Source organism: Patagioenas fasciata, chromosome W, assembly GCF_037038585.1.
Source record: "Patagioenas fasciata isolate bPatFas1 chromosome W, bPatFas1.hap1, whole genome shotgun sequence".
Lineage (NCBI taxonomy): Eukaryota > Metazoa > Chordata > Aves > Columbiformes > Columbidae > Patagioenas > Patagioenas fasciata.
The window spans coordinates 44,315,851-44,343,738 of NC_092559.1; the positions used below are offsets into that span (position 1 = coordinate 44,315,851).

Here is a 27,888-nt window from a genome sequence, read left to right on the forward strand (position 1 = left end):
CTGGTTCCTTTTCTGTGAAAGCAGAATAGTCCAGGGCCACATTTTCAAAAATAATTGGCTTCCTAAAGGTTATAAAGGAGCCTGAGTGAAGCTGAAAATCCTTCTCTGCATCCCTAAGAACCCGATGCCTCTGAGATTCTTGTCTTTAGGATCCAGTGAGATTAAGGCAAGTAAAAGAAATATTTTTATTTTTTGTGTATATTTATATAGACATTTATATGTAATATGTGTGTATATAAGCATCCATGGGATGTTGTATAAGCGTGAGGCTGAGAACAATTCCTGGATAATGTGCAATTTAAGGGTAATAATAAGGTGTCTTGATGCAACTTGCAGTCCAAGATAGTCCTAAATTGCTGTTTTTCCAATTTTGTTGTCTCATTTATAATTCTCTTTGTTTCCTACTGTGAACACTTGAGTTTGCTCCGTGCTCCACTAAACCCCACGGCATTTCAGTGACACCCCTCAGAAGATCTTTTAGCACCATGTGAAGCTCTGGGATGGAGAACACTCCATTGATGTACACAAGATACTCTCATATCGCCTCTATAAGTGAGGTGGACTGCGAACTGGCTGAAGGGAAGAAGCCAGAGAGTCATGGTCAATGGGGCAGAGTCTAGTTGGAGGCCTGTATCTAGTGGAGTGCCTCAGGGGTCAGTACTGGGGCCGGTATTATTCAATATATTCATCAGTGATTTGGAGGAGGGAATAGTGTACTATCAGCAAGTGTGCTGATGACACCAAGCTGGGAGGAGTGGCTGACACGCCAGAAGGCTGTGCTGCTATCCAGCGAGACCTGGACAGGCTGGAGAGTTGGGCAGGGAAAAATTTAATGAAATATAACAAGGGCAAGTGTAGAGTCTTGCATCTGGGTAGGAACAACCCCAGGTTCCAGTATAAGTTGGGGAATGACCTGTTGGAGAGCAGTGTAGGGGAAAGGGACCTGGGGGTCCTGGTGGACAGCAGGATGACCATGAGCCAGCACTGTGCCCTTGTGGCCAGGAAGGCCAATGGCATCCTGGGGTGTATTAGAAGGGGGGTGGTTAGTAGGTCCAGAGAGGTTCTCCTTCCCCTCTACTCTGCCCCTGATGAGACCACATCTGGAATATTGTGTACAGTTCTGGGCCCCTCAGTTCAAGAAGGACAGGGAACTGCTGGAGAGAGTCCAGCGTAGGGCAACAAAATGATTAAGGGAGTGGAGCATCTCCCTTATGAGGAAAGGCTGAGGGGCTGGAGCACAAGTGTGAAGGGAGCGACTGAGGGACCTGGGGGGTTCAGCCTGGAGAACAGAAGGCTGAGGGGAGACAGGGACACAAAGAAATGGCCTCAAGTTGCACCTGGGGAGGTTGAGGTTGGATCTTGGAAACAATTTCTCCGTGGAAAGGGCTCTCAGGCATTGGAACAGGCTGCAAAGGGCAGTGGTGGAGTCACCATCCCTGAAGGGGTTGAACAGATGCAGAGACGAGTTTCTCAGGGTCATGGGTTATTGGCAGGGTTGGGTTAATGGTTGGACTTGATGATCTTGAGGGTCTTTTCTAACCAAAATAATTCTATGATTCTAAATGGGACTGCAACTTATTTTACTGCTGATTTGCATGTATATCCATGTCCCACCAGGTGTAGAAGGAACATGTTGCATGAGTGCTGGTCCTCGGAGTCTTCTCCGGTTGATGATCCTTATTGCCGTCCTACTCAACAGAGAAGGACTTGGGAGATCTGGTGGACAACAGATTGACCATGAGCCAACAATGTGCCCTTGTGGCTAAGAGGCCAATGGTGTCCTGGGGTGCATGAGGAAGAGTATGACCAGCAGATCGAAGGAGGCTGTTCCTTCCACTCTACTCTGCCCTGGTGAGGCCACATCTGGAGTTCTGTGTCCATTTCTGGGCTCCCCAGTTTAAGAAGGACAAGAATTACTGGAGGGAGTCCAGCAGCGGGCTACGAAGATGATAAGGGGTCTGCTTGCCAGCTTAAATCCGCTGCCATCAGCAAGCAGTGTGTAATACCCCAAATCCTTTGCTAACCAGGTCAACGCTGGAGAGTGGGTGGGTGATGTTTGTGAAGAGGGTGGCAGGATCTCCCCACTGAAGATGTAAGTAATTTCCCCATGTCTGGCTTTAGTTGCTCATCCTTGGGTCCAATCTGAAGCATGGTGGTTTCCATAGAATCATAGAATCGTTTTGGTTGCAAAAGACCTTTAAGATCATCAAGTCCAACCGTTAACCCAACACTGCCAAGTCCACCTCTAGATCATGTCCCTAAGAACCTCATCTACGTGCCTATTAAACACCTCCAGGGGTGGTGACTCCACCACTTTTCTTGCTCAGCAAAACATGAAGGATGATCCCGGGAACAGTTCGATTTTCTCCATCTCACCAATCTGCTTGTGCCATAGCCCAGGACCAGTCTGTACACTGAATTTAGTTGAGGTTGACCACCACAATGAAGACCTGTTGGGACAAGCGGGTGACGATAGATGCTGCAGTCGCCTTTGTCTCATTTCCAAAAGAAAAAGTGAAAAACAGAGACTTACTTTGAGGCCTTGCCAATGAATACAGGTTGGTGTAGCCCTGCCTGATGGAGGACGAAATTAAATCTTTTCAAGTGGGGTGACCTGCCCACAGTCAAAGAGCAGCTCTGAGAAAACCAGTCACTTAATGGTTTTCTGCCTGTGATTGCTGGGTGTCACCCCCTCCTGTTCAATTATGGTTGGAGAGGACTGAGAAAGAAATCAAGTCCTTTAGATAATACATAGGTTTAACTTTCTCTGGGGCTTCTGTTTGGGATACATCTCATGAAGAACCACCACCCCTTGTGAAGCAGACACCAGCTTTGATGTCTGAAGATCTGGGAGTGAGATGCTTCACTGCTTTGCTGCCTGATTTAGAACTGTTGTTGCTCACAGAGGATGGAGGAAGATATCTTCTGGGCCTGGTGTCACTAGTGACTCACGTGGGAGAACATCACATCACCCTCAGTTTCAATTTGTGTAGAGTAGACAAGGAGATGCCAGTCTCCCATGCTCTAGTTTTGTGAAACTCGCAGTAGCCAAATTACCTTTGAGGTCTCCATCCTTTTTTCTTCCATATTTGGTTGAATAGGTCAACAAGTGCTGAAGCTCTTGGCAGAAAAGGGATGATATGAACCATTTCAGGGTAGTGGTGGAGTCACCATCCCTGGAGGTGTTTAAAAGATGTATAGATGAGGCTCTCAGGGACATGGTTTAGTGCTAGATTTAGGTTATGGTTGGACTCTATGATCTTAAGGGTCTCTTCCAACCAAAATTATTCTATGATTTCCTCCAAGGTTTGGGCAGAGGATCACTGCTGGGTTTCTATGGCATGTCTGAAGTTCTCAGTGCCGTTCTGGGTGCTCTTGGTGCCCCTTCTCATCCTCATCCATGCGCATAAATGAGATATCTAACACATCCGTGGCTAACACATCTTTTCTGAGGTTGTCCAAAGAGAACACAACCACACAGACTGGGCCTTTTTGTGTGGAGTCCAGAAGATCTTGTAAGCTTAATCTTCTGTACTTCTAAACCCATTAGGTCCTTTGGTGCTGTATTGTTGTCACATCCCACCCAGAGCTATGAGTGGGGGGGGAAAGGTGACTCAGGTTCGTAGGTCCCCCTCGGTTGGAAAACAGTACACATATTACTTAAGGTCCCAAGAAAAAAGCAACACCTTTTATTTTGCAGTGTGGCTCAATTTATAGATGATTTGGCAGCAGAAAGATTTACCTTACTTAGGTCTAATTAGTGAATAGCTTAACAGAGAAGGGATTTACATAAAGGAATTTGCGGCGCAGTTAGAGTTGTGAACCTTATGTTATTATACCACTCACAGAAGGAGAGACAAAGAAATAGGGATACAGGGAGAAAAAAAAAAGAGAAAGAGAGAAGGAAAGAGCAAAGAGAAAGGAAGAAAGAGAAAGTGAGGGATCCAGCCACTCTTATGGCTCCACAGTGTGGATGATGGGACTTTGATGATGTGTGGCCTCCGGTGTCCTGCAGTGAGGGTGCTGGGGTTTGTAGTTCTGAAGTGCAGCATCCTCCGCTATCTGGTCCAGTTCCCATGGTGAGGCTGGTGGGCAGAGAGGTCCTCAGGGTGGTGGGTTCCCTGCCAGTGCTGGTTTAGGTGAGCTTTTTATAGCCCTCTGGGTCACTTGCTTGCATAAGTTTTCTTTTGTCTTTTGCAGAGGTGTTATTGCAAAAAGTCTGGGGGGCTGGTGATTGCGAAAAATTGGCAAGTTTCGGGCCATTTTGAGGAGTTTAGTCTTTTCCTTTTGTGCCATGCTGGGTGTGTCAGAAGGTGGAACTATGTGCCCCCCTGCACGTCCCCCACCTCTCTACAGCCAGCCAACTGGCCTATGTCTGTGGCCCCTTAGCATGTTGTTGGTATGTAAATTGCAATTCACCTTATCACCTTATCCTGAGTGACCCGTCTCCTGCTACAATGTTTGAGGCATGATTCCTTTTAGACTTTGACAATCCTGGGGCTGGAGGAACCAGTTTTTGGCACAATGTTTGAGACAATTCTTTCCAGTCTCTGACAACTGTTACACAGGTATGGGTAAGACCTTACTTCTCCTGGTGGGACAAGAGCTCCAATCATAGAATCATAGAATAGTTGGTTTAGAAGGGATCTTCAAAGCTCATCTAGTCCAGCCCCCTGGATGAGCAGGAACATCTTCACCCAGATCAGGTTGCTCAGAGCCCCGTTTGGTGTCTCTTCTGCTGTTCCTTTACCAAAGCAGTGAGGAGATACCGTCCCAGATTGGAGAGGGTTGGGGAAGGTGGACATGGACCTGGGGAGGGAAGGAGCAGAGTCAAAGTTATTTGTTTTTTCTGCATAATGTTTTTATAAGGGTAAGTTTTCTGTTTTTCTTATAGCTTTATGCAATACATTGAGAAGAAAAGCTGGAATTATGCCCCTACTAAAATGTTTAGATTTTTTTTTTGTAAAAGGTACTTTAAAATCATTAAAATAACTGGTTTTATAGAAATAGTTCCATAGAAAATATTGAGTGGTTGTTCTAGAATAGATTGAATAGAGCAGGAAGATTTGGCATCAAATGCTCGGAGTCTAGCGTCAAAATTCTGCATAACTAGAAGATTTAGCTGCAGCATGAAGTGGGCATGTGAAAACCACCTCTGCTGCAGAAAAACCTCAAAAAGGACTTTTTACATGGTAGCTGTCTTCTCTTCTGACCAGGATTAAGACTCAAATGTTGGGAGTCATTTGAAGTACACTCCAGGGAACTTCTTGTAGATGCTATGGTGGGACAGTTGTTAATGTTAGGGGATATCTCAGAGGCTTTTGTGTCCTGAGAAATCCTCTAGATTTCTGTTGACTTTCCTTTTCCTCTGCCTATGAACACTGTACATTGAATATTGAGATTTGTTTTCCATACAATCGAATGTGAATCCCATCAAGAATCCACTGATGTCTTCATACCACTTAAAACTTGCAGTATCGCCACAGTTGGTCTAGACCTCTACCAACTTCATCCATATTTATCATCACTGAGAGCAACCACATAGGTGGTCACCACGTTTCCATTTATTGCCTGCACGTCGGGGAAAGCGATTTCCTTTTTCCACAAATCATCTTTTTCGAACTCGCACTGAAGCAACAGAACGTATTTGCTCCTGAGCTGGCGAAGGGAGCAAGATTTATTAGTTCACGCTGCAAAGAGCTGGTAGCCGCGAAGGTGAAAATTGCAGTGTAAGCGAAACGGATGGTTATTGCTAATTAAAATGCAAATGTGTGATTTGACAGCAAGTTTCCTAGTGTTAACATGCACAAGCCTCACTCTTCCCAAGAGGGTGAAGAGCTTGGCCAGGAGGATTGGCATGGATGAGAGGAGCTGCTAGGAAGCAATCTTTGGAGAGGGTGACATTTCCATCCAAGCCACAAAGGTCTCATCTCCTGCTGGTGAGTGTAAACCATGAATGGATGGTGGATGAACCCAAATAAGAGCTGGGAATAAGAGTTCAAGGGTATTTTTGGGGGTGTTGGGAGAGACTAAGAGAGTCTTGGTCTTTTGAGGACCCAATGGAGTAGGGCCAGATGACAGGGTTTTTATGATGATGCTGGTGGAGGGTTTTTGTTGCTTGATTGTTTTTTTTAAGGAATGATCATTACCTGCATACTCTTGCCCACTCCTCCAGCATCACCCGTGAGGTTGGTGTGAGCTTCGGTGCCACAGGAAGTCTGCAGAGAGGGGTCATTTTAGCACAAAAAGGGCTTTATTAGACGAAACAAAGGCACCACAACCATCTGGCTGTGCTGATGAGTTTGAACATGCGTGTATTTAGGTCATACTTGGTTGGACCGTTTCATCTTCAACAGAAGTTTCAACAGTTTTTAGTTCAACAGTGTTCATTTTAAAATAATTTATTTTTAAATATAAATATTAACAGGGAGTGATAAAGATAAGGAACGTGAACAGGGAATGACACAAACTGATTTAATGAAAGTGATAGCCCTGATTTTTATCTAACTGGTTCATGCCGTACCTGTTGGCTTGTCTCATTGAGTTTGGATGTTGATACATGGTGGTACCAATCTCCTCGTTTCTCACAAGGGTTTTGTTGTGGACAGCCATGTTTCTGGAATTTGCGTGGCCTCAGCTTGTGTGCAGGTGACCACGACCAAAAGTTGGGTCAACCAAATATAACTGAATAGTGATATTTATTTTCAATGTCTTTTTAAAAGGGAATGGTGCAGACACTGACTTGGTCCCATGGTAGCATTGGCACAGAAATTTTCCATGCATAGAAGAACAATGTGAGCACAAGTGCAGGTACATTGCAAGAGGAGCCAGAGGCCACGAATGCATTTGCAAAGAGCAAGTTTTATTTTAGTTACCTCTCTACTGGGGGATCTCCAAAGTAGCACCTAAGCTCCCATGCAGAGGTAACACCAGCGGGGATGCAGGTGCTGGTAAGTTCAGCCCTGCTGGAAGATCACTGAGCCTGCTGAGCTCGCCTGTATTTCAAGGCTTCAGGCAGGCACAGCCTCCCGCTCTTTCTCACCACAAAGCAGGAATCTCAGACATAGTGATAAGTTGTCTAGAGTTTCTCACAGGCCTATGTTATCTAACACAGAGGTTCTACTCATCAAGCATACAAGGTCAGTAAAATAATTAGTGTGATATATGCACTTTTTCTACACACAGCTGCAAGTCACTTGAGCGTATTTACATTTAACCAACCTCCTTGCCAATCTTCCACTATATTCCCATACAAACGAGATGTTCAGTGTGTAGGACAGAGCAAATTGGTGATTATTATAATCTTTTAAACAACTGGGTGGTGAAGGTTCATTTCTCCCAACCACCTTTTCAGTTGATGTGCGTCTTTTCCCATGTCAAAGATTATTTGCGCTTCTCGGGATGCCTGCAAGACTTGCTCTTCCCAAGGCTTCCTGAAGCAACCACCTCCAACAAGTGGCATCAATCAAGTTTTTTTTTTCTTCCACACCAATTTAACAACTCCCTTAACTTTGTACCACTTCGTATTTCTCTTTGGAAGATTCAAGTCGCAGTGTGGCAAGGAGAGAAGAAGGTGCTTTCTGCCGTTGGTGTGTAGGAATAACCTCAACCTCTCAAATTTAATCGATATATAATTTGAAAACCAGCTGACCTCCTCTTTTGAAGTCAGTACTCATTTTAGGCTGTAGGAACCATGGAATACTGAGTTTACTTGAGACTTGCTAGGTTTGAGGATGGAGAATGTCAAGCTTGAGCAACACAGAAACTGGTACTGATGCATTTTGCTTCCAGCCCCTCATGTTGGGTGAATACTTCCACGTTTCACATGTAGAATCATAAAGTCATAGAACAGGTTGGGTTGAAGGAACCTTCCAAGCTCACCCAGTCCCACCCCTGCCATGAGCAGGGACATCTTCACCCAGATCAGGTTGCTCAGAGCCCCATCCAGCCTGACCTGGGATGTCTCCAGGGAGGGGGCATCCACCACCTCTCTGGGCAACCTGGGCCAGACTCTCACCACCCTCAGGGGCAACAATTTCTTCCTCATGTCCAGCCTGAATCTCCCCTCCTTTAGTTTAAAACCATCACCCTTTGTCCTATCGCAACAGGCCCAGCTAAAAAGTCTGTCCCCATCTTTCTTATAGTCCCCTTTTAAGTATTGAAAGGTCACAATAAGTTCTCCCTGAGCCTTCTCTTCTCTAGTCTATGCATGGGGAAAAATAAAACTTACCTCCTCTATTTTCATGAGGATTAATTACACATATTCAGCAATGCCACATCCTCTGAAACTGCTTGTACCTGAAAACAATTGGATTTTACCAGAAGACATACTACACAAATAACTATTTTTACCTATTATGGAACTGGTCCAAATTTTCTCCTTTATTCTCCTAACACTTGTTCTGCTGTCAAGCAACCTGCAGGTTTCTTGTTCAACCGGCAGCCCTCAGGGCAAGATGAGTCCTCTGAAAACCAGAATAACTCACCCAGCCAGCCCTATCTACCCAAACATCCCACAAAGTGCTTGGGGAGTAAGGTGAATATTGTCAGGGTAATTGCTCCAAAAACTTTGCTCAGAGGCTTGGGAAAGGCCTTTGAAGTGACCTAAGATGATTAAAAAAAAATGAAATCACGGAGCGCAGAATATTCGACTCTTTCAAGTACTATGAAAATTTGGGAAATACCAAGGGGAGCAAGTGTTTCAGGACTGGCGTGAGAGTTGACACTTCAAGAGGACTTCTCATGTCTCAGACGTCCTTGTAGGACTATGTGAGTCTCTGTGGACACTGCCATGGGCTAAGGCAAGGGCAGAACCACCTTGAACTTCAAGAGCCAAGTCGAACAAGGTGTGAACTCCTCTTTGCACACAATGACCAAGTCCAGGTCACTAATCTTGGGGCACAGACCAGGGCCCAGCTCCACCAGTGCCACCTGGGTTGGATGGGGCAGGGACACAACTGCACAGCAGACATGAAGCCACCTAAGGTGATGCTACCTGGTGGTCCAGCACGGACCTTAACACATGTGGGAAGATTCAGGCAAGACATGAGGAAGAAATTTTTTACACACTAGATGAACTTTGAAGGTCCCTTCCAACCCAAATCATTCTATGACTACAGTACTAGAGCTGAATCTTATCTTCACTGAAACCTCCCACAATGTCATCCCTTTGCAACATGTAAATAGAACATTTTAAAAGACTCCAAGAAAGCCCCGTGAATGGACATAGTTTTGTAGGAACTTGCACATTTGGTTTGGGAGCTGGAGCTCTCCTGGTTCACCGGATCAGTGTTTTTTGTGGGTGTGGGATGGCGTTACCCTTGACTAAAGTGACCTGTCTGTTGTTTCTAGGAAGAGTGGGATCACAGCAGCAGTGGGAGCGCAGGATCCTGGCCGGGTTCAGGCTCCAGACGTGGGTCTGGATCCAGGTCCGGCAGCTGTGGGAGAAGCAGCCAGTTCAGGCAATTGACCAAGGTATATCTGTCTGGTAGCCACGTGCTGAAGTCGTGTCCTTTGCTTGCTGTTTACCGGAGGCATCCTCCAAATGACATGTTCTGTGCGTGTGTCGACATGTACGGTGTGAGTGCATGTCAGTTATGAAGGACACCTCAAAGACCTACTTAATTAGTGCATAAATGGTAACGTGGCTGTAGTTGTCCTTCAGCCTCAACAATTCTCTTGAGATGTGCTGAGTGCCTTAATATTGGGAAAGAAGTCCCTAGTCAGCTGATATAGTGCAAAGGAAATTAACTTTTTTCTTCTTTTAAAGTCTTAGTATTTTAATTTTAGGAAATAGAGCTGTCTCTAATTGTTTTTTGGCAAGTCTTCATTAGAAGTTGATAAATGAGTGGACACCACATAGGTGGTGTTAAATGTTGACCTTGAGTCCAAGTGCTTTCTGTGGGAACCATCAACAGGACTAGATGAGGAATTACCTTCCCCCCCTGCAGAAGACTATCAGAATTTGGATTTGATTTGGTTTTAGGTCTATTCCTTAAACTCAGACCAGGGACCTCTTCTTCTGCCCACATGAGCATTGGTTGGGTCACAAGTGGTGGACACACTATGAGAGATTTGGATCCAGTGGTCAAATTCCTGGTCCATTCATCCATCTCATCCATTCTGGAGATCCTGAAGAAATAATTTGTCCTCCTGAGCAATGCCGTGGTGGGAGAGGACCCACAGAACTGTGTCATTGCTGAAAAGTGACGCTTTTTTCTGGTAGGAACGAGACTCACCGTATCTTTCTTTCTTTGAGCAGGGATAATACTGTTTTTCTCAAAACAGCTTTATTTTTCTTACGAAAACTTGCAGTTTTCAACAAGAAACGCTTTAATCGGAACCTTTTCAGACACTTTGGTATCTATCTTTTTTGTTTTCTACCAAAGTGCAGCTGGGGGGTGTAGGCAGCTGAGAAGTAGGAAAGTTGGCGGAATCTTCTCAAATGTAGAAGCAAAAAATGCTTAACAAGTAACACATGACACAGGATTATCCCTGAATTTATACCAGGGACTCAGTCAAACACTTGATGTTGTTCTATATTAATTCTAAGCACCGTGATGAGCTAACGCTTCTGCGATCATGCGATGAAGAGCGCAATTTTATATTTGTAGCAGTTTGCTGGAGAGTGGTAACGAAGAGCGGTGAGAGGAGCCGGTGGGATGCTGAGCTGGGCTTTGCAAAGCTGCAAATGCTGCCTTGGTGAGGAATTTGCTGAAGCTGCAGATGCAGGTGAACGGTCAGAGTCCCTGCGGCCAGTGGCCTTGTCCGTCCCTCTGTTTGCAGGGGCAACTCCAGGGGTTGGATGACGTTGGATGGAGATGACGTGGTTGGAGGACAGAGGTTATGGACATGAATTTAAACCATATTTGTGTGTAGGATCTGCTTTACCCAATCTCTGATCTCTCCTACACACAGACTATATGTTTTATTATACTATTTGTAATCAAGCCCAGAATAAATTGAGTGTATTTCCTATCTTTCCTCAATGTAACCTTTGTCTAGGGCTCATATCTTAAAATACTTTATATTCTCAGTATCTCCATAGTGACATAAAAAGTTGAGAGTGTCCATTCTATGCTGAAACATTTGTTACATGCATGGAAGAGTATAAAAAAGTTTCAGAAATGGAGAAGTGTTGGTATTTATTATATCAGTTTCACCTTGAACGTACCTTCTGTAAAGCATTTAAAACAATTCGTAATGTTACTGATATTCATATATACCATGAAATTTATATTCCATAATGTTATCATAGCAAACTGATGCATGACACAGTTCTGTGTTTTGATATTTTCAGTAAGTTCCTTTTATGTGAGTTAATGATGCTTCCTAAGACATCTATAAAATAACCATTAATACTTAAACGAAAATGAGATGACCAGCTTAATAATTTAAAGTCCTTGCTATAGTAGCCTAAACCATAAAACTGAACAAAAACTAAACAAACTAAAACTAAATTTCTCTGAGTATTGCTGTTATTCTTGTCAGTGTGTCTCTTAATCATCTTTCCTAGTGACTTAATTAATTTTCAACAGTACTAACCCCTCCGTGGTAAAAATAATTATCTAAAGCTGAGGGTTGGTCATTGGGAGCTTCACATTAAAACTGCTGATGGTTATAATTGAGGTCCTGGGGGAACTGAAACGAGTCACTTCTTATCTTAAATACATGAAATTATTTTTTTTAGCCCCAAACATGAGAATTGTTTTTTTTAAAGTCTTAATAATAAGTTTCGTTATCGTGCTGTGAGCATTTTAGCGTACGCCCCGCTGTGCAGCTTCACTTGGGCAGCAAGCGTCCTCCTGCCTTGTGTGTTGAGACAGAAACTGGTTATAAAAACAGGTCATCAAAGACAAAAAAAATCTTCAAATTACCGTAGTGACTCGCAACTTAATGACAAGGTGTTATTGTTTGGTCCTGGTGCCGTCTTGATGGAGAAGTCCTGTACCGAGCTGAATTTAAGCAACAATTTTAGGATGCAACCTGATGCATTAAGAACCTACGCTAGCTTAAATTTTTGCTATTTAATATCTTTATTGCTGATTCGGCTTATCTTCATTGCAACTGGTTACATGTTCCCGGTCTTTCTTCCTGAACCCAAATACTTTATTCTTAGGAAATCCTATTTTAGATGGCTCGTTGATGGGTACTTACAATATCCAGTATCCATAGGAAATAGAAAAAGAGATGGATTTGTCTGCAAGAAGAGGTATCTCTTTGTTGGATTATAGCTATGAAGACCTACACATGTTTATTTTCATTATGCTACACAAGGATGCTTCTAAGGAGTTAGAAAACTAATTTCTCTCCTTGCTGGGAGAAAATTTCCCTTCCATTTGCCTCAAAGAAAAATCTAATTTTCAGTGATTGATCATGAGAATTTTAGATATTTTGTTTCTTTGCAGAGACATGTTGACCTGCAGATCCTCAGAGGTTAAACTCATCATCCATAGACCCCTTGGAGGAGACAAAAAAGGATCAATGTGGTTGTGTTTGGAGTATCTGGTGTCTAAATTTGTTGTTGTGTTGGGAATGTCTGCGAAGTGTGACCATCTGTAGGGTGCAGCGAGGATGTATAATACGTCCTGCTCGTTGGGAAAATATTGCTCATTTTATGGGCAGATTGAGTTCTGGGACTTCAGTCAGAAACGATCAATTTTTTATGAGTTTTTAGTGTCTTGGTTACTATTAATAATGTTTGAAAATGGCAGTAATTATAGGATGGGGAGTATACAGAAGCCACCTTCCCCAGCACATGTTTCGCCAGAGTGGGACCTTTTGGGTAGAAATACTTATATAATCTGAATATGTGCAAGATTATTAATAATCTGAATATGTGTAAGAAATATTGGGGAAAATTGGTAATACAGGATTTCCTATTTGTAATGCATTTATGTGTCTGTCCCATATGAGTCAAGTCTCCATGGGAAAATTCAAGGTGCTTTGCAGTTGGCTGGAAGCTTCTCAGAATTCCCACCTGATTATACCACAATGCTTTTGCTTCTCAGGGGAAGGAACCATTACCTTCTTGTTGGTGGGACGTGTATCAGAATAACCGTGTGAGCTCATTTGCTGGTGTACATGACTGAGATGGCACGGTGCGGGGTTCTGATGTCTTCTGCCTGTTAGAGCAAGGAGAAGTCATGCCACCATGATTCCTTGAAGAAGTAGGATGGCTTTCCCCATCCTTTTTGGTGACAGCAGGCTCTGGGAGCTGCTGGCAAAGAGTATCTCCATCCCTGGAGACATTCAAAAGCCATTTAGATGTGATCTTGGGCACCTGGTTTGACCAGAAGAGCTCCAGAGGTTCCTTCCTACCTCAATTGGTGTGTGACTCTGAAGTTGGGCATCTTCATGATGGGGATGTCAACTTGCCCACCAGACCTTGGTGGGTCTTGGAAGTTGTGGACTGTGGGGTAGGAGAACAGGGATGGAATCAGAGCTGAACCTACATGTTGTCTGCTCCGTGTTGTCCACAGCTTTGTGTCCCCAAGGCTGAAACTGGGTCACCCTTTGCCTTCACGATGCATTTTTGCAGAGGGTGAGGGGACTTTGCGTTGCAGTGAGTGTGGATTCACCCAGAGAAGCAGAGCTGGGACATCTCCATGGCTGACAGTGGGAGAGGCTGTGCCGTGGTCCGGATCGTGCCACGTACCTTCCATGAGTAACCACCTTTCCCTTCCTTCTAGAACAGCAACAAGGAGACGTCCCTTGACATGCTGGGCACAGACATTTGGGCTGCCAACACCTTTGACTCCTTCAGGTAAGCCAGGTTTAAAACACGATCAATCTACTTCAAGCATCCTACATGCTTAGGATGGGTTTGCAGTCCAGACATCTGAAACCAGTACCGATATTGCAACCTAAAATCAGCAACTAGTAATAAAATAAGTCTATGCGAATAAGGGTCATAGATTTTAGGCATTTACTAAGTTAATAAGAATAAGGTTCACAGCTCTTAGGTGTTAGGCACTTGCTAGGAGTTAAGTCACAAGGATGGTATTTGTTAAGATAAGCAGGAGAAGGTTAGAAGACAATGCCTTTGTTCTCAGAAGACAAGGTGGTGACACCAATGCAAGTAGGTTACAAGCCGAATAACAAAGAGATGTGATGCAGATGCAAAAGATTTATTGGAAATGTAATGAATATGTATGATCCGTGTGGATATAACCTGTGCCTGGGCATTGTTCGGGGCCTCCACTAGGCAAAAACGATTCCCATGGGAGCCGACGCATCAATAAAGGATGCTTGCTTCTAAAATTGTAAATTGATTTGGTTTTAGAAGGTTGAGGTTTTTTTTAATTAGCTGATTTACAGTATCAATATGATTACTTGTAGCTGCCCAGGCAAGACTTAAGGCAAGGATGGGTTGGTCGGGGCTTTGGGCAGCCTGGTCTAGTGGAAAGTGTCCCTGACTATGGCAGGGGTGTTGGAACCAGATGATCTTTAAGGTCCCTTCCAATCCAAACCATTCTATGATTTTACTCTTCCATTAATTGGCCGTGCAATCACGTGTTGGCTTTGCAGCTGCTGGGAAGAGCTCTTCAACTGCTGCTCTGATGTGGGGAAAGTGGTGGAATATGCTTTTTGTCCAGTTTTATGCATCTCTCTGTGCCTGCAAGAGTCTACAGGGGTTTAGTTCCCACCTGGGACTTGTTCCAGACCGTTGGAGTGGGCAGGTTGTGCAGGACCAGAGAGAACATCTCCATGGCATGGACCAGACCTCTACCTGTTGCAATATCTCCTTGCTACAGAGAGCATGTAGAGCTTGCAAAGTGTGTGCTGCATGAGACATCAAAACTTGGGGTTTAGAGCAAGCAGCAGGAGCTCAGCATCTCAAAAAAAAAACCCAGAAGAAATGAAAAGAAACACGATACAGCAGCGTGAAGGTTAGAGTTCCACATTCATGTGCTCTGCAGCAGGCAGTGGTGCTTCCAGAAGCACCAGCTTTCCTCATCTACAGGCTCCAGTGTGCCCTCTGCTCTTCACCTCAGTGGTGTTTAATCACTAGTGGACCTTCTTGCTTTGTTTTTCCCTTTCTTTCTTTGTTTTTTTTTTTTCCCTGTTTTTCTCTCCTAGTGGCGTGACGTGGGACTCGCAGCCTGAAAAACTCGATTTCACCCAGTTTCACAGGAAGCTGCGGAACACTTCCAAACACCCATTGCCTCACATAGACAGAGAAGGGTGAGTGTCATGCGTGAGATACTGTGTTCTCTGGCAACATTTCTAACTTCTCCCTTGCTCTAGGAACACCAGCTTGGTCTCATGGCTCATGGAGGACATGGGGAAGAGGCTGTGGACCATGTCTGGGGTTTGAGGATGCCACGATCAGTCTGTCTTGCTCTTCTGTCATCTGATTTTGGGCTGGAGCAGAGCTGCTTGCTGTATTTTGCATTGCTTGATAGGGTTCATTCTTTAAACCACATTGGCTCTAAGTCTCTTAGATCCAAGTCTCTTAGATCCAAGTCCTCTAGATTTAAATATCTCTGAATACTGGAGGAAAGATCCTGGTGTTGTGCTGATCCCAGTTACAGTTCCCACAAGTTCTCTCCAGCAAGACTTCAGGGAAGGAGAGAACATCAACATGATCCATGTAGATCCAAGTGTTCAATCCCCATCTGCTACCCAGAAAATCATGAAAATATTAAACAGCTTCTTTTGGTGGTGACAGCTGGAGATTCCTCTTTGGTTGTTGCTTAGTCAAGCCAAATAAATGTATATTGGGAGCAAGACCTTCACCAGTGTTGCTTAGATGGACATCACCATTTCTCTGCAGATTGCGAATCAACCATAATACATTTTTTTCTTCTCTTTATTATTCAATCCTGGTGGTTAATGCACTGGCAGCGCCTGTTCAGGGCTGCAGGCAAATATTACCAGTCCTGTTATCCCAAGTTATGACGAGGCTTCAATTTGGTCCTGATGTAACTCACTCCAAATCTCTGCTAAAAAACAGAATAAGAACAACATAACCACATTTTACCCCATCAAATTTTTGACATTTTTTCCTCATCATTGATCATTTGTTGCCCGTGGAGGAAGGAAAAATAAATCAGAACAGCTCTAAAAGATGAGGCTGAGAAGATTGCAGGTGACTTCTCATGTCATGTTGTATGTAGGGTTAGAAATTTTCTCTCTGAGAAGTTTTTTCTGTTGGTAAGTTGTTTTTTTTTTCCAAAACTTCAGCATCTGCAGTAGGCTCCTGTACTGCACAGGGACAGGCAGGGTCGCTTGACTGTATTAGGCTTTTTTTTTCTCCACTATAAGTATTTACTGCAGGTACATAAACAGCAATTTTCAGGCTATTTGGAACAACTAAACAACGCTAAATTTCCAACTCTCTTAAGTGCCTTAGTCATGTTTGCTCCCATTTCTACAGATGAAAAATGAGATGAAAGGCTCTCCGTAAGATAAGATATAATGTGTTCCATGGTTGATGGCACTTGCCAGGTGATCCTACCAGCAACACCTGCTATGTATAGGGAGGATGCAGCAGGGTCTGCTTTGTGTTTAGATTGGATTTTGGGAACAATTTCTTCCCGGAAAGGGTTATTGGGCATTGGAACAGGCTGCCCAGGGCAGTAGTGGAGTCACCATCCCTAGAGGGGTTGAACAGATGTGGAGATGAGGGTCTTAGGGACAGTTTAGTGACAGTTACAGTTGGACTCAATGATCTTGAAGGTCTCTTCCAACCAAAATGATTCTATAATTCTATGTTCTGCCTCTGGTTCTTGGGTACTGTGAATGCCCAGGGTGCAAACAAATAGAAAAAGCAGGACAGACAGGAGATACTTAATCATTCCTAGATATTACATCTGTAAAAATCCAATAATAATTAGTGTATGTGCAGAAAAGTTAAACAGATGCCACGAGAACAAGCAACGTGTCTTCCTAAATGCAGATCATGTATGTAACTTACACTAGAATAGAGGGAACACAACCAATTTTTTTATTTTTTAACTTTTCAAGTTATTTCTATTTTTTTTTTTAACATACTAGCTGTGCAATGAAAAATTTAATAGGAAAAAAAAAAGGGAAAGATGCTGTTCAGAACATGTTTCGACCCTTCAAACACCAGAGACCATTTTGTTCCTGATCGCTTGCCCAAGGTTGGCCAGTGTCGAGGGTTAAGATTGCGGGGTGACAATCAAACCCTGGCAGATGTATTGTTAACCTCCTCCCCCCCCCCCCCACTTCCCCCTTTTGTCCCTCCCTCTCCCCCCTTCCCACTCAGGACAGGCGATCGGGAGGGAAAGAAGGACAGAGAGAAGAGAGTTGGAAAAGTTAAAGATGTTTTACTAATGCTACTAATAAGAATAGAGAAAATAATACAAAATATACAAAACCAATCTTGTAAGTCTCAGCAACTGCAGAGCCAGCACCCAAAGTCCTGGATTAGACTCTGTAGCCAACCGGAGCTGGATTCAGTCTCTCACTAGGCCTCAGTTCGCAGGGACGACCAGCAAGGTCCTCTCCTAATGTCAGCCATGAGGAAAAAGGGAAAGAGAGCAAAAGGACGAGATCCTCGTGATCTCCCACTTTTATATGAAGTATTCACGTGAATGGAATGTTATACACCGTTGGTCAGTCTCTCGATCATCAGTTTCTCGTTGCCCCTCTCGCGAGATGTCCATCCGTGCTTATCAATAAGTTTGCATTCCATTGCTAGGTTTAACCAAAACATGTGTTGGGTTCTCCAGGAAAATGCAGCTAACATGAAGGCTTTAGCTGACAGGCAAATTCACTAAAAAAGAAACTTGTTTTTAACAAAACCAGGACATTCCACCCCTTATAATATGCCATTCACTGAATACTTAAACCTTATCAATACAATCTATCAATACAATCTAATTAATCACTACTACTCTATATATATATATATGTACATATATACACAGGAGTAATTAATCAGTGGACCATCCTTTGAAAAGTTCATTAAGTTCTTTTTGTCACAACAGTCTCCCAGGGCAGGAAAAATGGTACAAGTGCATCTCATGACCACTGTTTGTGGGTTAAGGACACCAACTTCGAAGAAGGTGTCGGGCGCCACTCGAAGAAGCTAGCTCTAGTTTCATCACCATTGTCTTGATCTGAAAGACACTTATTAAACATTGTTAGTGCGGCAATTCACATCATACAGTTCAGCATTGCATATTTTCACCTAAAATCAAATCCCCTTGAGGTACACACCGAACTTCTCCGTCCTTAAGCATCACCCACCAGGTGCTGCCAGGTCCCTGGGCAAAAACAATCCCACGAATAGGTTTGCCTTTGCCTGAGGCAGGAGTAACCCAGACTGCCTTTCCTAAGATATTTTTCATGTGTACTACAGGGACTTCATCTCCTTCTGCAGTCCGTAGAATTTCTGATTGGGCAGGCCCGGCTCGATTGGTTGATCCCCTAGCGTTGACCAACCAAGTGGCTTTTGCTAAATGTGAATCCCAGTTTTTAAAGGTTCCACCACCAAGTGCCTTTAGTGTAGTTTTTAACAAACCATTGTACCTTTCAATTTTCCCAGAGGCTGGTGCATGATATGGAATATGATATACCCACTCAATACCATGTTCTTTGGCCCAATTGTCTATAATACTGTTTTTGAAATGAGTACCATTGTCTGATTCAATTCTTTCTGGCGTACCGTGCCGCCAAAGGACTTGCTTCTCAAGGCCCAAGATAGCATTTCGGGCTGTAGCATGAGGTACGGCATATGTTTCCAACCATCCAGTGGTTGCTTCCACCATTGTAAGTACATAACGCTTACCTTGACGTGTTTGTGGAAGTGTAATATAATCAATCTGCCAAGCTTCTCCATACTTATACTTTAACCATCGCCCCCAATACCATACAGGTTTTAACCGTTTTGCTTGTTTGATTTCGGCGCAAGTTTCACATTCATGAATAACCTGTGAAATAGTGTCCATAGTTAAATCCACCCCTCGATCACGAGCCCATTTGTATGTTGCATCTCTACCTTGATGCCCTGAAGCACCATGGGCCCACCGAGCTAGGAAAAGTTCACCTTTATGTTGCCAGTCCAAGTCCACCTCAGCTACTTTAATCTTAGCAGCTTGATCTGCTTGTTGGTTGTTTAGATGTTCCTCGGTGGCTCGACTTTTAGGCACATGAGCATCTACATGACGAACTTTCACAGGCAGGCTCTCTAGCCGAGCAGCAATGTCTTGCCACAGTGTGGCAGCCCAAATGGGTTTACCTCTGCGCTGCCAGTTGCTTTTCTTCCATTGCTGTAGCCACCCCCACAAGGCATTTGCTACCATCCATGAGTCAGTATAGAGATAAAGTATTGGCCACTTCTCTCGTTCAGCAATGTCCAAAGCCAGCTGGATGGCTTTCACTTCTGCAAACTGACTGGATTCACCTTGTCCTTCAGTGGCTTCTGTAACTTGTCGTGTGGGACTCCACACAGCAGCTTTCCACCTTCGATGTTTTCCTACAAGACGACAGGATCCATCTGTGAACAGTGCATACTGCTTATCAGTCTCTGAAAGCGTATTATATGGTGGTGCTTCTTCAGCACGTTTTACTTCCTCCTCATCTGGAGACATCCCAAAGTCTTTGCTTTCTGGCCAGTCTGTAATCACTTCTAATATCCCTGGGCGGTTGGGACTTCCAATTCGAGCTCGTTGTGTGATCAGTGCAATCCATTTACTCCATGTAACTTGGGTTGCATGATGTGGAGAGGGAACCGTCCCTTTGAACATCCAGTTCAGCACCGGCAGTCGAGGTGCCAGGAGGAGCTGTGCTTCAGTGCCGATCACTTCTGAAGCAGCTCGAACTCCTTCATATGGTGCTAGTATCTCCTTTTCAGTTGGAGTATAGTTGGCCTCAGATCCTTTGTATCCTCGACTCCAAAAACCTAAGGGTCGACCTCGGGTTTCTCCTGGTGCTTTCTGCCAGAGGCTCCAGGTAAGTCCATTATCTCCGGCTGCGGTGTAGAGCACATTTTTAACATCTAGTCCAGTTCGGACTGGTCCAAGGGCCACCGCATGAGTTATCTCACGCTTAATTTGTTCAAAGGCTTGTTGTTGTTCAGGGCCCCACTCAAATTGGTTCTTTTTACGAGTCACTCGATAGAGAGGGCTCACAATGTGGCTGTAGTCAGGAATATGCATTCTCCAAAAACCTACAACGCCCAAGAAAGTCTGTGTCTCCTTCTTATTAGTAGGTGGAGACATTGCTGCAATTTTGTTGATCACATCCATTGGGATCTGACGATGGCCATCTTGCCATTTTATTCCTAAAAACTGGATCTCTCATGCAGGTCCCTTGACCTTGCTTCGTTTTATGGCAAAACCAGCATCCAAAAGAATATGAATTATTCTCTCACCTTTCTCGAAGACTTCTTTTGCTGTGTCGCCCCATACAATGATGTCATCAATATATTGCAAGTGTTCTGGAGCTTCACCTTGCTCCAGCGTGGTCTGGATCAGTCCATGGCAGATGGTAGGACTGTGTTTCCACCCCTGGGGCAAGCGATTCCATGTATACTGGATGCCCCTCCAGGTGAAAGCAAACTGTGGCCTGCACTCTGCTGCTACAGGAATAGAGAAAAATGCATTAGCAATGTCAATTGTAGCATACCACTTGGCTGCCTTTGACTCCAGTTCAAATTGCAGTTCTAGCATGTCAGGCACAGCAGCACTCAGTGGTGGTGTAACTTCATTCAGGCCACGATAGTCTACAGTTAGTCTCCACTCATCACTAGACTTAGGCACTGGCCAGATTGGGCTGTTAAAAGGTGAGCGAGTCTTACTGATCACACCCTGGCTTTCCAATTGACGGATCAGCTTCTGGATAGGAATCAAAGAGTCTCGATTGGTGCGATATTGCCGGCGATGCACCGTTGTGGTAGCAATTGGCACCTGCTGATCGTCAACCCTCAGCAGTCCTACAACAGAAGGGTCATCTGAAAGACCAGGCAAATCAGACAGCTGTTCAATTTTCTCAGTGTCCACAGCTGCTATACCAAATGCCCACCTATACCCTTTTGGGTCCTTAAAATACCCTCTCCTGAGGTAGTCTATACCAAGGATGCATGGAGCATCTGGACCAGTCACAATGGGATGCTTTTGCCAGTTTTTTCCAGTTAGGCTCATTTCAGCCTCTACAACAGTCAGTTCCTGGGATCCCCCAGTCACTCCAACAATATTGATGGATTGCGTTCCTTTATAATTAGAAGGAATTATTGTGCACTGAGCACCAGTGTCCACTAAAGCTTTGTACTCCTGGGGTTGTGTTGTACCAGGCCATAGTATTTGTACAGTCCAATAAACTCTGTTATCCCTTTCCTCCACCTGGTTGGAGGCAGGGCACCTCTAATTCCTGTTTTGCACAGTCTCTGGGTGTGAATTAGAGGTTCCTTCAAGAGCATCAGAATCTCTTCTGCTCCTTTTGTAAACTGGAGCAGCCACCTTCCTAGGAGTTTTTCCTTTTAGCTCACGTACTCGTTCTTGAAGTTCTGAGGTAGGCCTTCCATGCCACTTGTTCATGTTTTCTCCCTGCTCATGTAGGAAGAACCACAGTGAACCTCTTTTTGTGGGCTGTCTCTGCCCTCTCTCTCGAGATTGGAAACGCCTTCTCCTAACAGCTGAAACATAGGTTTGTGCAGGTCGTGAACGGTACGAGTCTTCTCTGAGCTCTTTGATTTCTTGCAACAGCTTTTCAAACCGGTCATCAGATTTTTCACACAGTTTCTCCACAGCAGAGACACAAGCCCATAGAGAACCAGCAAGGCTGTCCTCAAAGTACCGGAGCTGCTCAATCACTTCATTAATTTCTTGTACACCTCTAGCTGACCAGACCATTCCTGCCAATGACTTAGCATATGCAGGTGGTGCACTTTGTACAAATCTGCGCCACATAGATTTTGTACAATTGATTCTATCTGGGTCTGTCCCCTCTTGGCTGTTTGGTCCTAGATAGATGATCTCTCGCACAGCTAATTCTCTCAGGAACTGGATACCTCTCTCCATAGTATTCCATTTCCCTAACTTGGATATACAATCTTCCTTGTAGGGAAATCTGACTTTCATAGCTGCCAGGAGTCGGGTCCAGAGAGTAGCGGCATTAGACTCTCTTGAAATTGCCCTATCAATGGTGGAATCTTTTGACAGAGATCCCAGCTGCCTGGCTTCACCACCTTCTAATTCAATTGTTTCTGCCCCATTGTCCCAGCATCGCAGCAGCCAAGTTAAAATATTCTCGCCTTCACGACGACCGAAGTCTTTTCGCAGATCTCTCAGCTCACCTGGAGAAAAGGACCGAGTGGTGGTCACTTCATCTCCTCCCTGTCCTGATGCTGCCCCTTGGGTTGATGTTGGCCCTGTGCCATCACCTGCTGCACGGGTAGTCTTTCTAGTGACTTTCTTACAACCAGCAACTGATGCTGATATGAGTTCACCATCATTTGATTCATTTTCAGAGTCTGAATGACTGTCACAGTGATTGCTGTGGTTACAGCAGCAACAGTGAGCAGTGTGTGAAGACGGGGGGGCTGCCTTGTTAGCCTTTGAGGCTGGAGAAGTAACGTTATCTGCAGCGACCTTGGCAGAGGAGCTCTGTGGAGGAGCTGTAGCTTCAGCCTGTGAAGCCGCGGTTGGGGGGGCAGTGGCTGCAGCAGCAGCTTTGGCTGTTTTGCCTTTTCTCGAGCGGCTAGGAGTGTTTTTTGCTAAAGCTTCCAAAGACGCACTGCAAATCTCAGGAATAAAAAGAGACGCAAACCTCCTATTGAACCTCATTTCTCTTAACAGTAACACAAACTGACACACATTCAGCAAACCAGATAACACCATCACAGTTCTATCAAAGCTCCAAGGATATTCAAAGTTCTCTAAAACATTTGCAAACTGTCCTAGCGAAAACACAAAAGTATTGTTAGTCAGTCTTTCTAAAGATTCGCTTGACCAATTAGCAAATATAGAGCCGTATTTATCTCTCCTGGAGGTTTTTCAAGGTAAAGCAAAAACGAGTAAAAATACATTAGCGGCTGCAGCATAATGAAATAAACCAGTGCCAAACCACACAGGATCATCATCATGACTAAATAATATCCGAATCAAATAGACGTGCAAGTATCACAACTCTATGAGTTGGCACCGTGCCAAGAAAATTGAAAGGTACGTCAGAGCAGTAGAAAAGCCAAAAATCTCCAAATTTACCCCTTTCTCTTGCCCCACGTTGGGCGCCAATTATCTGTCGAGGGTTAAGATTGCGGGGTGACAATCAAACCCTGGCAGATGTATTGTTAACCTGCTCCCCCCCCCCCCCCACTTCCCCCTTTTGTCCCTCCCTCTCCCCCCTTCCCACTCAGGACAGGCGATCGGGAGGGAAAGAAGGACAGAGAGAAGAGAGTTGGAAAAGTTAAAGATGTTTTACTAATGCTACTAATAAGAATAGAGAAAATAATACAAAATATACAAAACCAATCTTGAAAGTCTCAGCAACTGCAGAGCCAGCACCCAAAGTCCTGGATTAGACTCTGTAGCCAACTGGAGCTGGATTCAGTCTCTCACTAGGCCTCAGTTCGCAGGGACGACCAGCAAGGTCCTCTCCTAATGTCAGCCATGAGGAAAAAGGGAAAGAGAGCAAAGGGCCGAGATCCTTGTGATCTCCCACTTTTATATGAAGTATTCACGTGAATGGAATGTTATACACCGTTGGTCAGTCTCTCGATCATCAGTTTCTTGTTGCCCCTCTCGCGAGATGTCCATCCGTGCTTATCAATAAGTTTGCATTCCATTGCTAGGTTTAACCAAAACATGTGTTGGGTTCTCCAGGAAAATGCAGCTAACATGAAGGCTTTAGCTGACAGGCAAATTCACTAAAAAAGAAACTTGTTTTTAACAAAACCAGGACAGCCAGTAATTGCATCCAGCTGATTGACCTCAAGTGTCTTTTGCTGGGCTGAAGCATTTTCCTCCAGAAAAACATTAGATTTTATTTGCAGATACTGAGTTTGGTGCTATGAAGTGGAGTGGTTAAGGAAAACAAGACAACTTTACCTCATTTCTGACCTGAATTTATCCACCTTTCATTTCCAGCATTAGCTCTTGCTGTAATTTACCTCTTCCAGTTCAAACCAGCTTTTGTAGCTGATATTTTTCTCTTCATTCCAGATATCTCCCAAACCCCGTTTATCACTTTAGTTTTTCCCAGGACTCTAAGATTAAATTTCTCAACCACCTCTTTTGAGTTCAGGCTCAGCTGTGCCTCCTCATCCCCCTCATATATATTTTTTTTCTTTACATATATATATATATATATATATACACACATATCTATATATACACACATATACACACAGACATTTTTGTCTTTGCAAATCAAAGTCACTGTTTCATCTGTGAGGGCAAGTCCACCGTTGAACACCTTTGATTTCCAATAAATTGATTAGAGTACTAGTTAAACTAAGCGTTTCCATTCAGCTTGGTGGTTTTTCAAGCCTGGTACCTCAGCATATTCAATTTTTCTGCCTTTTTTATTACCCCATTTGCTGTAATTCCACCAAGATCTGTTGTTCTCTGACTTCAAGGCACTAATTACCTGGACCTGCTGCTATCAAAGTTTCTGTCTAATATATATTATTTAATAATATGTCACTAATTGACCAAAAAATACATTATCATTCTTGCATTATAAAAATAGTTTATAAATGTAGAAGGGTATTTATTGACTATTTTTTCTTCTGTATCATTACAAACTCCTTGCATCCAGCTAGTAGTTATCTTCGGATTTTTTTTTTTTTCCTTTCTTGTTACAAGAAAATCCTTCATCTACTAGCTATGTGTTTGGTCTGTCAGTGCTCGGCTTCTCACCCCCTTTTTTTTCACATTTCAAACTGTATGTTTGTATTTTATATCGATCACTGTTTGCTGTCCGCAATGGACATTTGTGCTTTTTCACCGACACCTTTCTCAGCAGGGGAACAGGAGCTCCCGTGGAGACTAACAAATGAGCAATTCTTCAAAGGAAACAGTTTTCATTACATTTTTGTGTCCTCATTTGTTTTGTATTGTATTGTTTTGGTTTTTTCCAGGTGGGTTGAGCTTTCAGTTTTACTTGGTCTGAGAATCAAATCCCCCAATGCTTCTGCTTGGAACTGCTTTTGATTTTCTCACTGCTACTATTACCCAAAGCATTTGAATGCTGTGGTGGATGGTGTAGATGGAGAGGACTGGGAAAAACATTTAATCTTGTATTAATGGCTTTACACTCACGTGGGACTGTTTTAGAGAGACAGCTCGCTCACTTCTGAGAGCTACTTTGTTTTCAAGAGAGTCCTTTGCAGGATGAACTCATCTTCCTCATGTGCCATAATAGAAAATGAACTTTGCCTCCAGCGAGGTTTCACTCAGTTTTCTTTTTGTTTTCTTCCTGCCACAGGCTTGGAAAAGGGAAATACGAGGACGGCAACAGCATCAACTTGAACGACATAGAGAAAGTCCTTCCAGTGTGGCAGGTAGGTGACAAGGACGTCTCCTCACAGTACGGTGGAGACCAGAAGCTTTTCTGCCTTACTTTTCTTTAGGAAATCTTTCCCAGAAGCGGAAAACCTTTCCCCGAAGTGGGAAAATCTGGGCTGGATGCTCTGAGCTGTGGTTCTTTGGGCTTTGTGATGGATAATTCTGCGGTGATTTCAGCAAGTACTGGGCAAGGGTAGTTACTGCAGAGACTTCATTGGGAGGCAAAACGTTGAAGGCAGTATATATATACAGACAAATATACATATGTTTATACCCATACATGGACACAGGGCTCATATATTTTAGGAAAGGAGGTTCTGAAAACCATCAAGGCTCCTGAAAGCTCCAAAATAAATTGTGGCCAAGAAGCCAGTGGTGATGATGTGCTGATCCAGATGTTTCCCCTATGGGGTGTGTGTATGTTTATATGCAATGCTCATCGACTTGTAAGTTTTCTCTATCCTGTTTCTTCTCCAAGTCTGTCTCTACAACCTGATTTTAGTAATTCTGCTTAAATGACATTTGGTGCTCGAAAGTTGGGGAATGACAGGACGAGGCCTTCAGTTAAGAAATCCTATTGAATAGGTCAGTTTGTCAGAATCATATAATTTTTCACTTTCCAGAGCCCTAGTCCTCAAAGTAGCTGATGGGCAAGTTTCTGAGGGTGCTCGGCACGATTTTGCTGAATTCTCCCCTTTGCCTGCAGAAGGAAAGGATGGAGATGTCTCACATGCTGCGGCAGCATCGCCTTTTTCTGTGATGAGCAAAGAGCTCACTGGGCTTCTTGCTCATGCACTGTGTGAAGGAAAAACTTTGCTCGTCCTGCAAACCATGTGATGATCCGCTTTACTGTTTCTTTTGGATGAGGTAGCTGGCACTAAATACACAAACCAGTGGAAGGAGTGGAGAAGAGTTGCTGATTTTGGCAGCATCCTTGGTATGTCTGGACTTTAGGTCACAGGGAGAAAACATCAGTCAGCTGATACAGACTCCAGTAATTCTGCAAAATAAGGTTATCTTCCCTGAGGAATAATTGGAAATAGCCTCAAGTTGCACCAAGGGAGGTTTAGATTGGATAAGAGGGAAAATTTCTTCCCAGAAAGAGCTGTCAGGCATTGGAACATGTGAGGGTGAAAACTCATGGACTCCACACAATCCAATATGAATTCAAGCGAAGCCATTTATTACAGAAACAAGCCTCCTTATATATGCAGTTATTTCCTGATCACGCATCCACACTCCAAGCATGCATTAGCTGATTGGATATTGTCCATGTTCATGAGCTGTCCACGCGCCCGAGTCTCACTGCTAATGGGTCTGTTGATTTACGTCATGTTGAGGCCCTGTTATTGTAGAACTGCCTCACTCCCACAGCAGGTCCTGTTTTCAGCTTTCGAAGTGGCCTTGAAATTCCTTTGGGCCTGGCTAGTTGAGAAATAAATCTCCATCTAATAGAAACCCATCCACACAACAACCTCAAGAAAATCCTTCAAATCTCCCACAGGAACAGGCTGCCCAGGGCAGTGGTGGAGTCACCATCCCTGGAGGGGTCGAACAGATGTGGAGATGAGGTTCTCAGGGACATGGGTTAGTGCCAGGGTTGGGTTAACGGTTGGACTTGATGATCTTGAGGGTCTTTTCCAACCAAAATGATTCTATGAATCTTTGGTGCGAGGAACTGACATTTTCCTCTAGGGTTTGTCTTTTATAATTGATAGCTACAAAATACGCCAGGTCCTCTTGGTCTGGTTGTCTCCTCGTCCTGTTGTAACACCAGGTTGAGTCCATTGATTCCAGCGAATTAATTCCAAAATACATCTTAGTATCCAGCTTAATTCTTAGTGTGGCAGCTCTAAGCTGGAAGACCTGGTGGGAATGCTGGATTTGGTGTTTTATTTGTGCTTATACTACATTATTTTGTGTGTAGGAATGAGGAGCTGGGTAGTTCTGGGTGAGGATTTGTCTCGTTTGGCATTGACAAGTGAAATTCTTGCAGACAGCTGGTTTAATCCTGACATATTGTTAACTGGATTTAAACACGATCGTGCGATGCCGACAGTGATTTTGCTGGTCTTTATCCCTCGTTTTAAATGTCTCTGTGGAGCACAGTGCGTGGAGGCATAAGGGAAAATATTCATCTGAGCATACAGAAGAAAAAATCATTTTCCATGGGGCTTTCCCACATTGCGGTTATGTTTGCAGCATATCCTGAGGAAGAGGCTTTTTGGGTTCAGACCACCAAATTTGAGAGATTTAATGAGTCTTACATGCAGGCTGCTTTGGAAATGTAGGTTCCTTTGATGGTGTGATGGACACAGGACATTAATTTAGCACTAATTTCTGCGTATGTATCTCTACAGAAAGATACAGTGACCCCCCCCTAATGGGTTAAGCAGAATATTCTGGA

At 43.9% G+C, this 27,888-nt stretch overlaps 1 protein-coding gene across 5 annotated transcripts in view; it reads left to right on the forward strand.

Annotated features, from left to right (window-relative positions):
* Window positions 1–27,888, forward strand: part of LOC136115742 (CBP80/20-dependent translation initiation factor-like) — a 157,550-nt gene that overhangs the window by 37,225 nt on the left and 92,437 nt on the right. For 2 of the 5 annotated variants that reach the window (XM_071801595.1, XM_071801596.1), the window contains exons 4-6: window positions 13,692–13,765; window positions 15,082–15,186; window positions 25,402–25,477. In XM_071801595.1, coding sequence (XP_071657696.1) covers window positions 13,692–13,765; window positions 15,082–15,186; window positions 25,402–25,477 — 255 coding nt within the window. Of the gene's footprint in view, window positions 1–9,241; window positions 9,475–13,691; window positions 13,766–15,081; window positions 15,187–25,401; window positions 25,478–27,888 lie in introns of those variants that run through there. The other 3 variants (XM_071801599.1, XM_071801598.1, XM_071801597.1) reach the window with 3 other exon arrangements.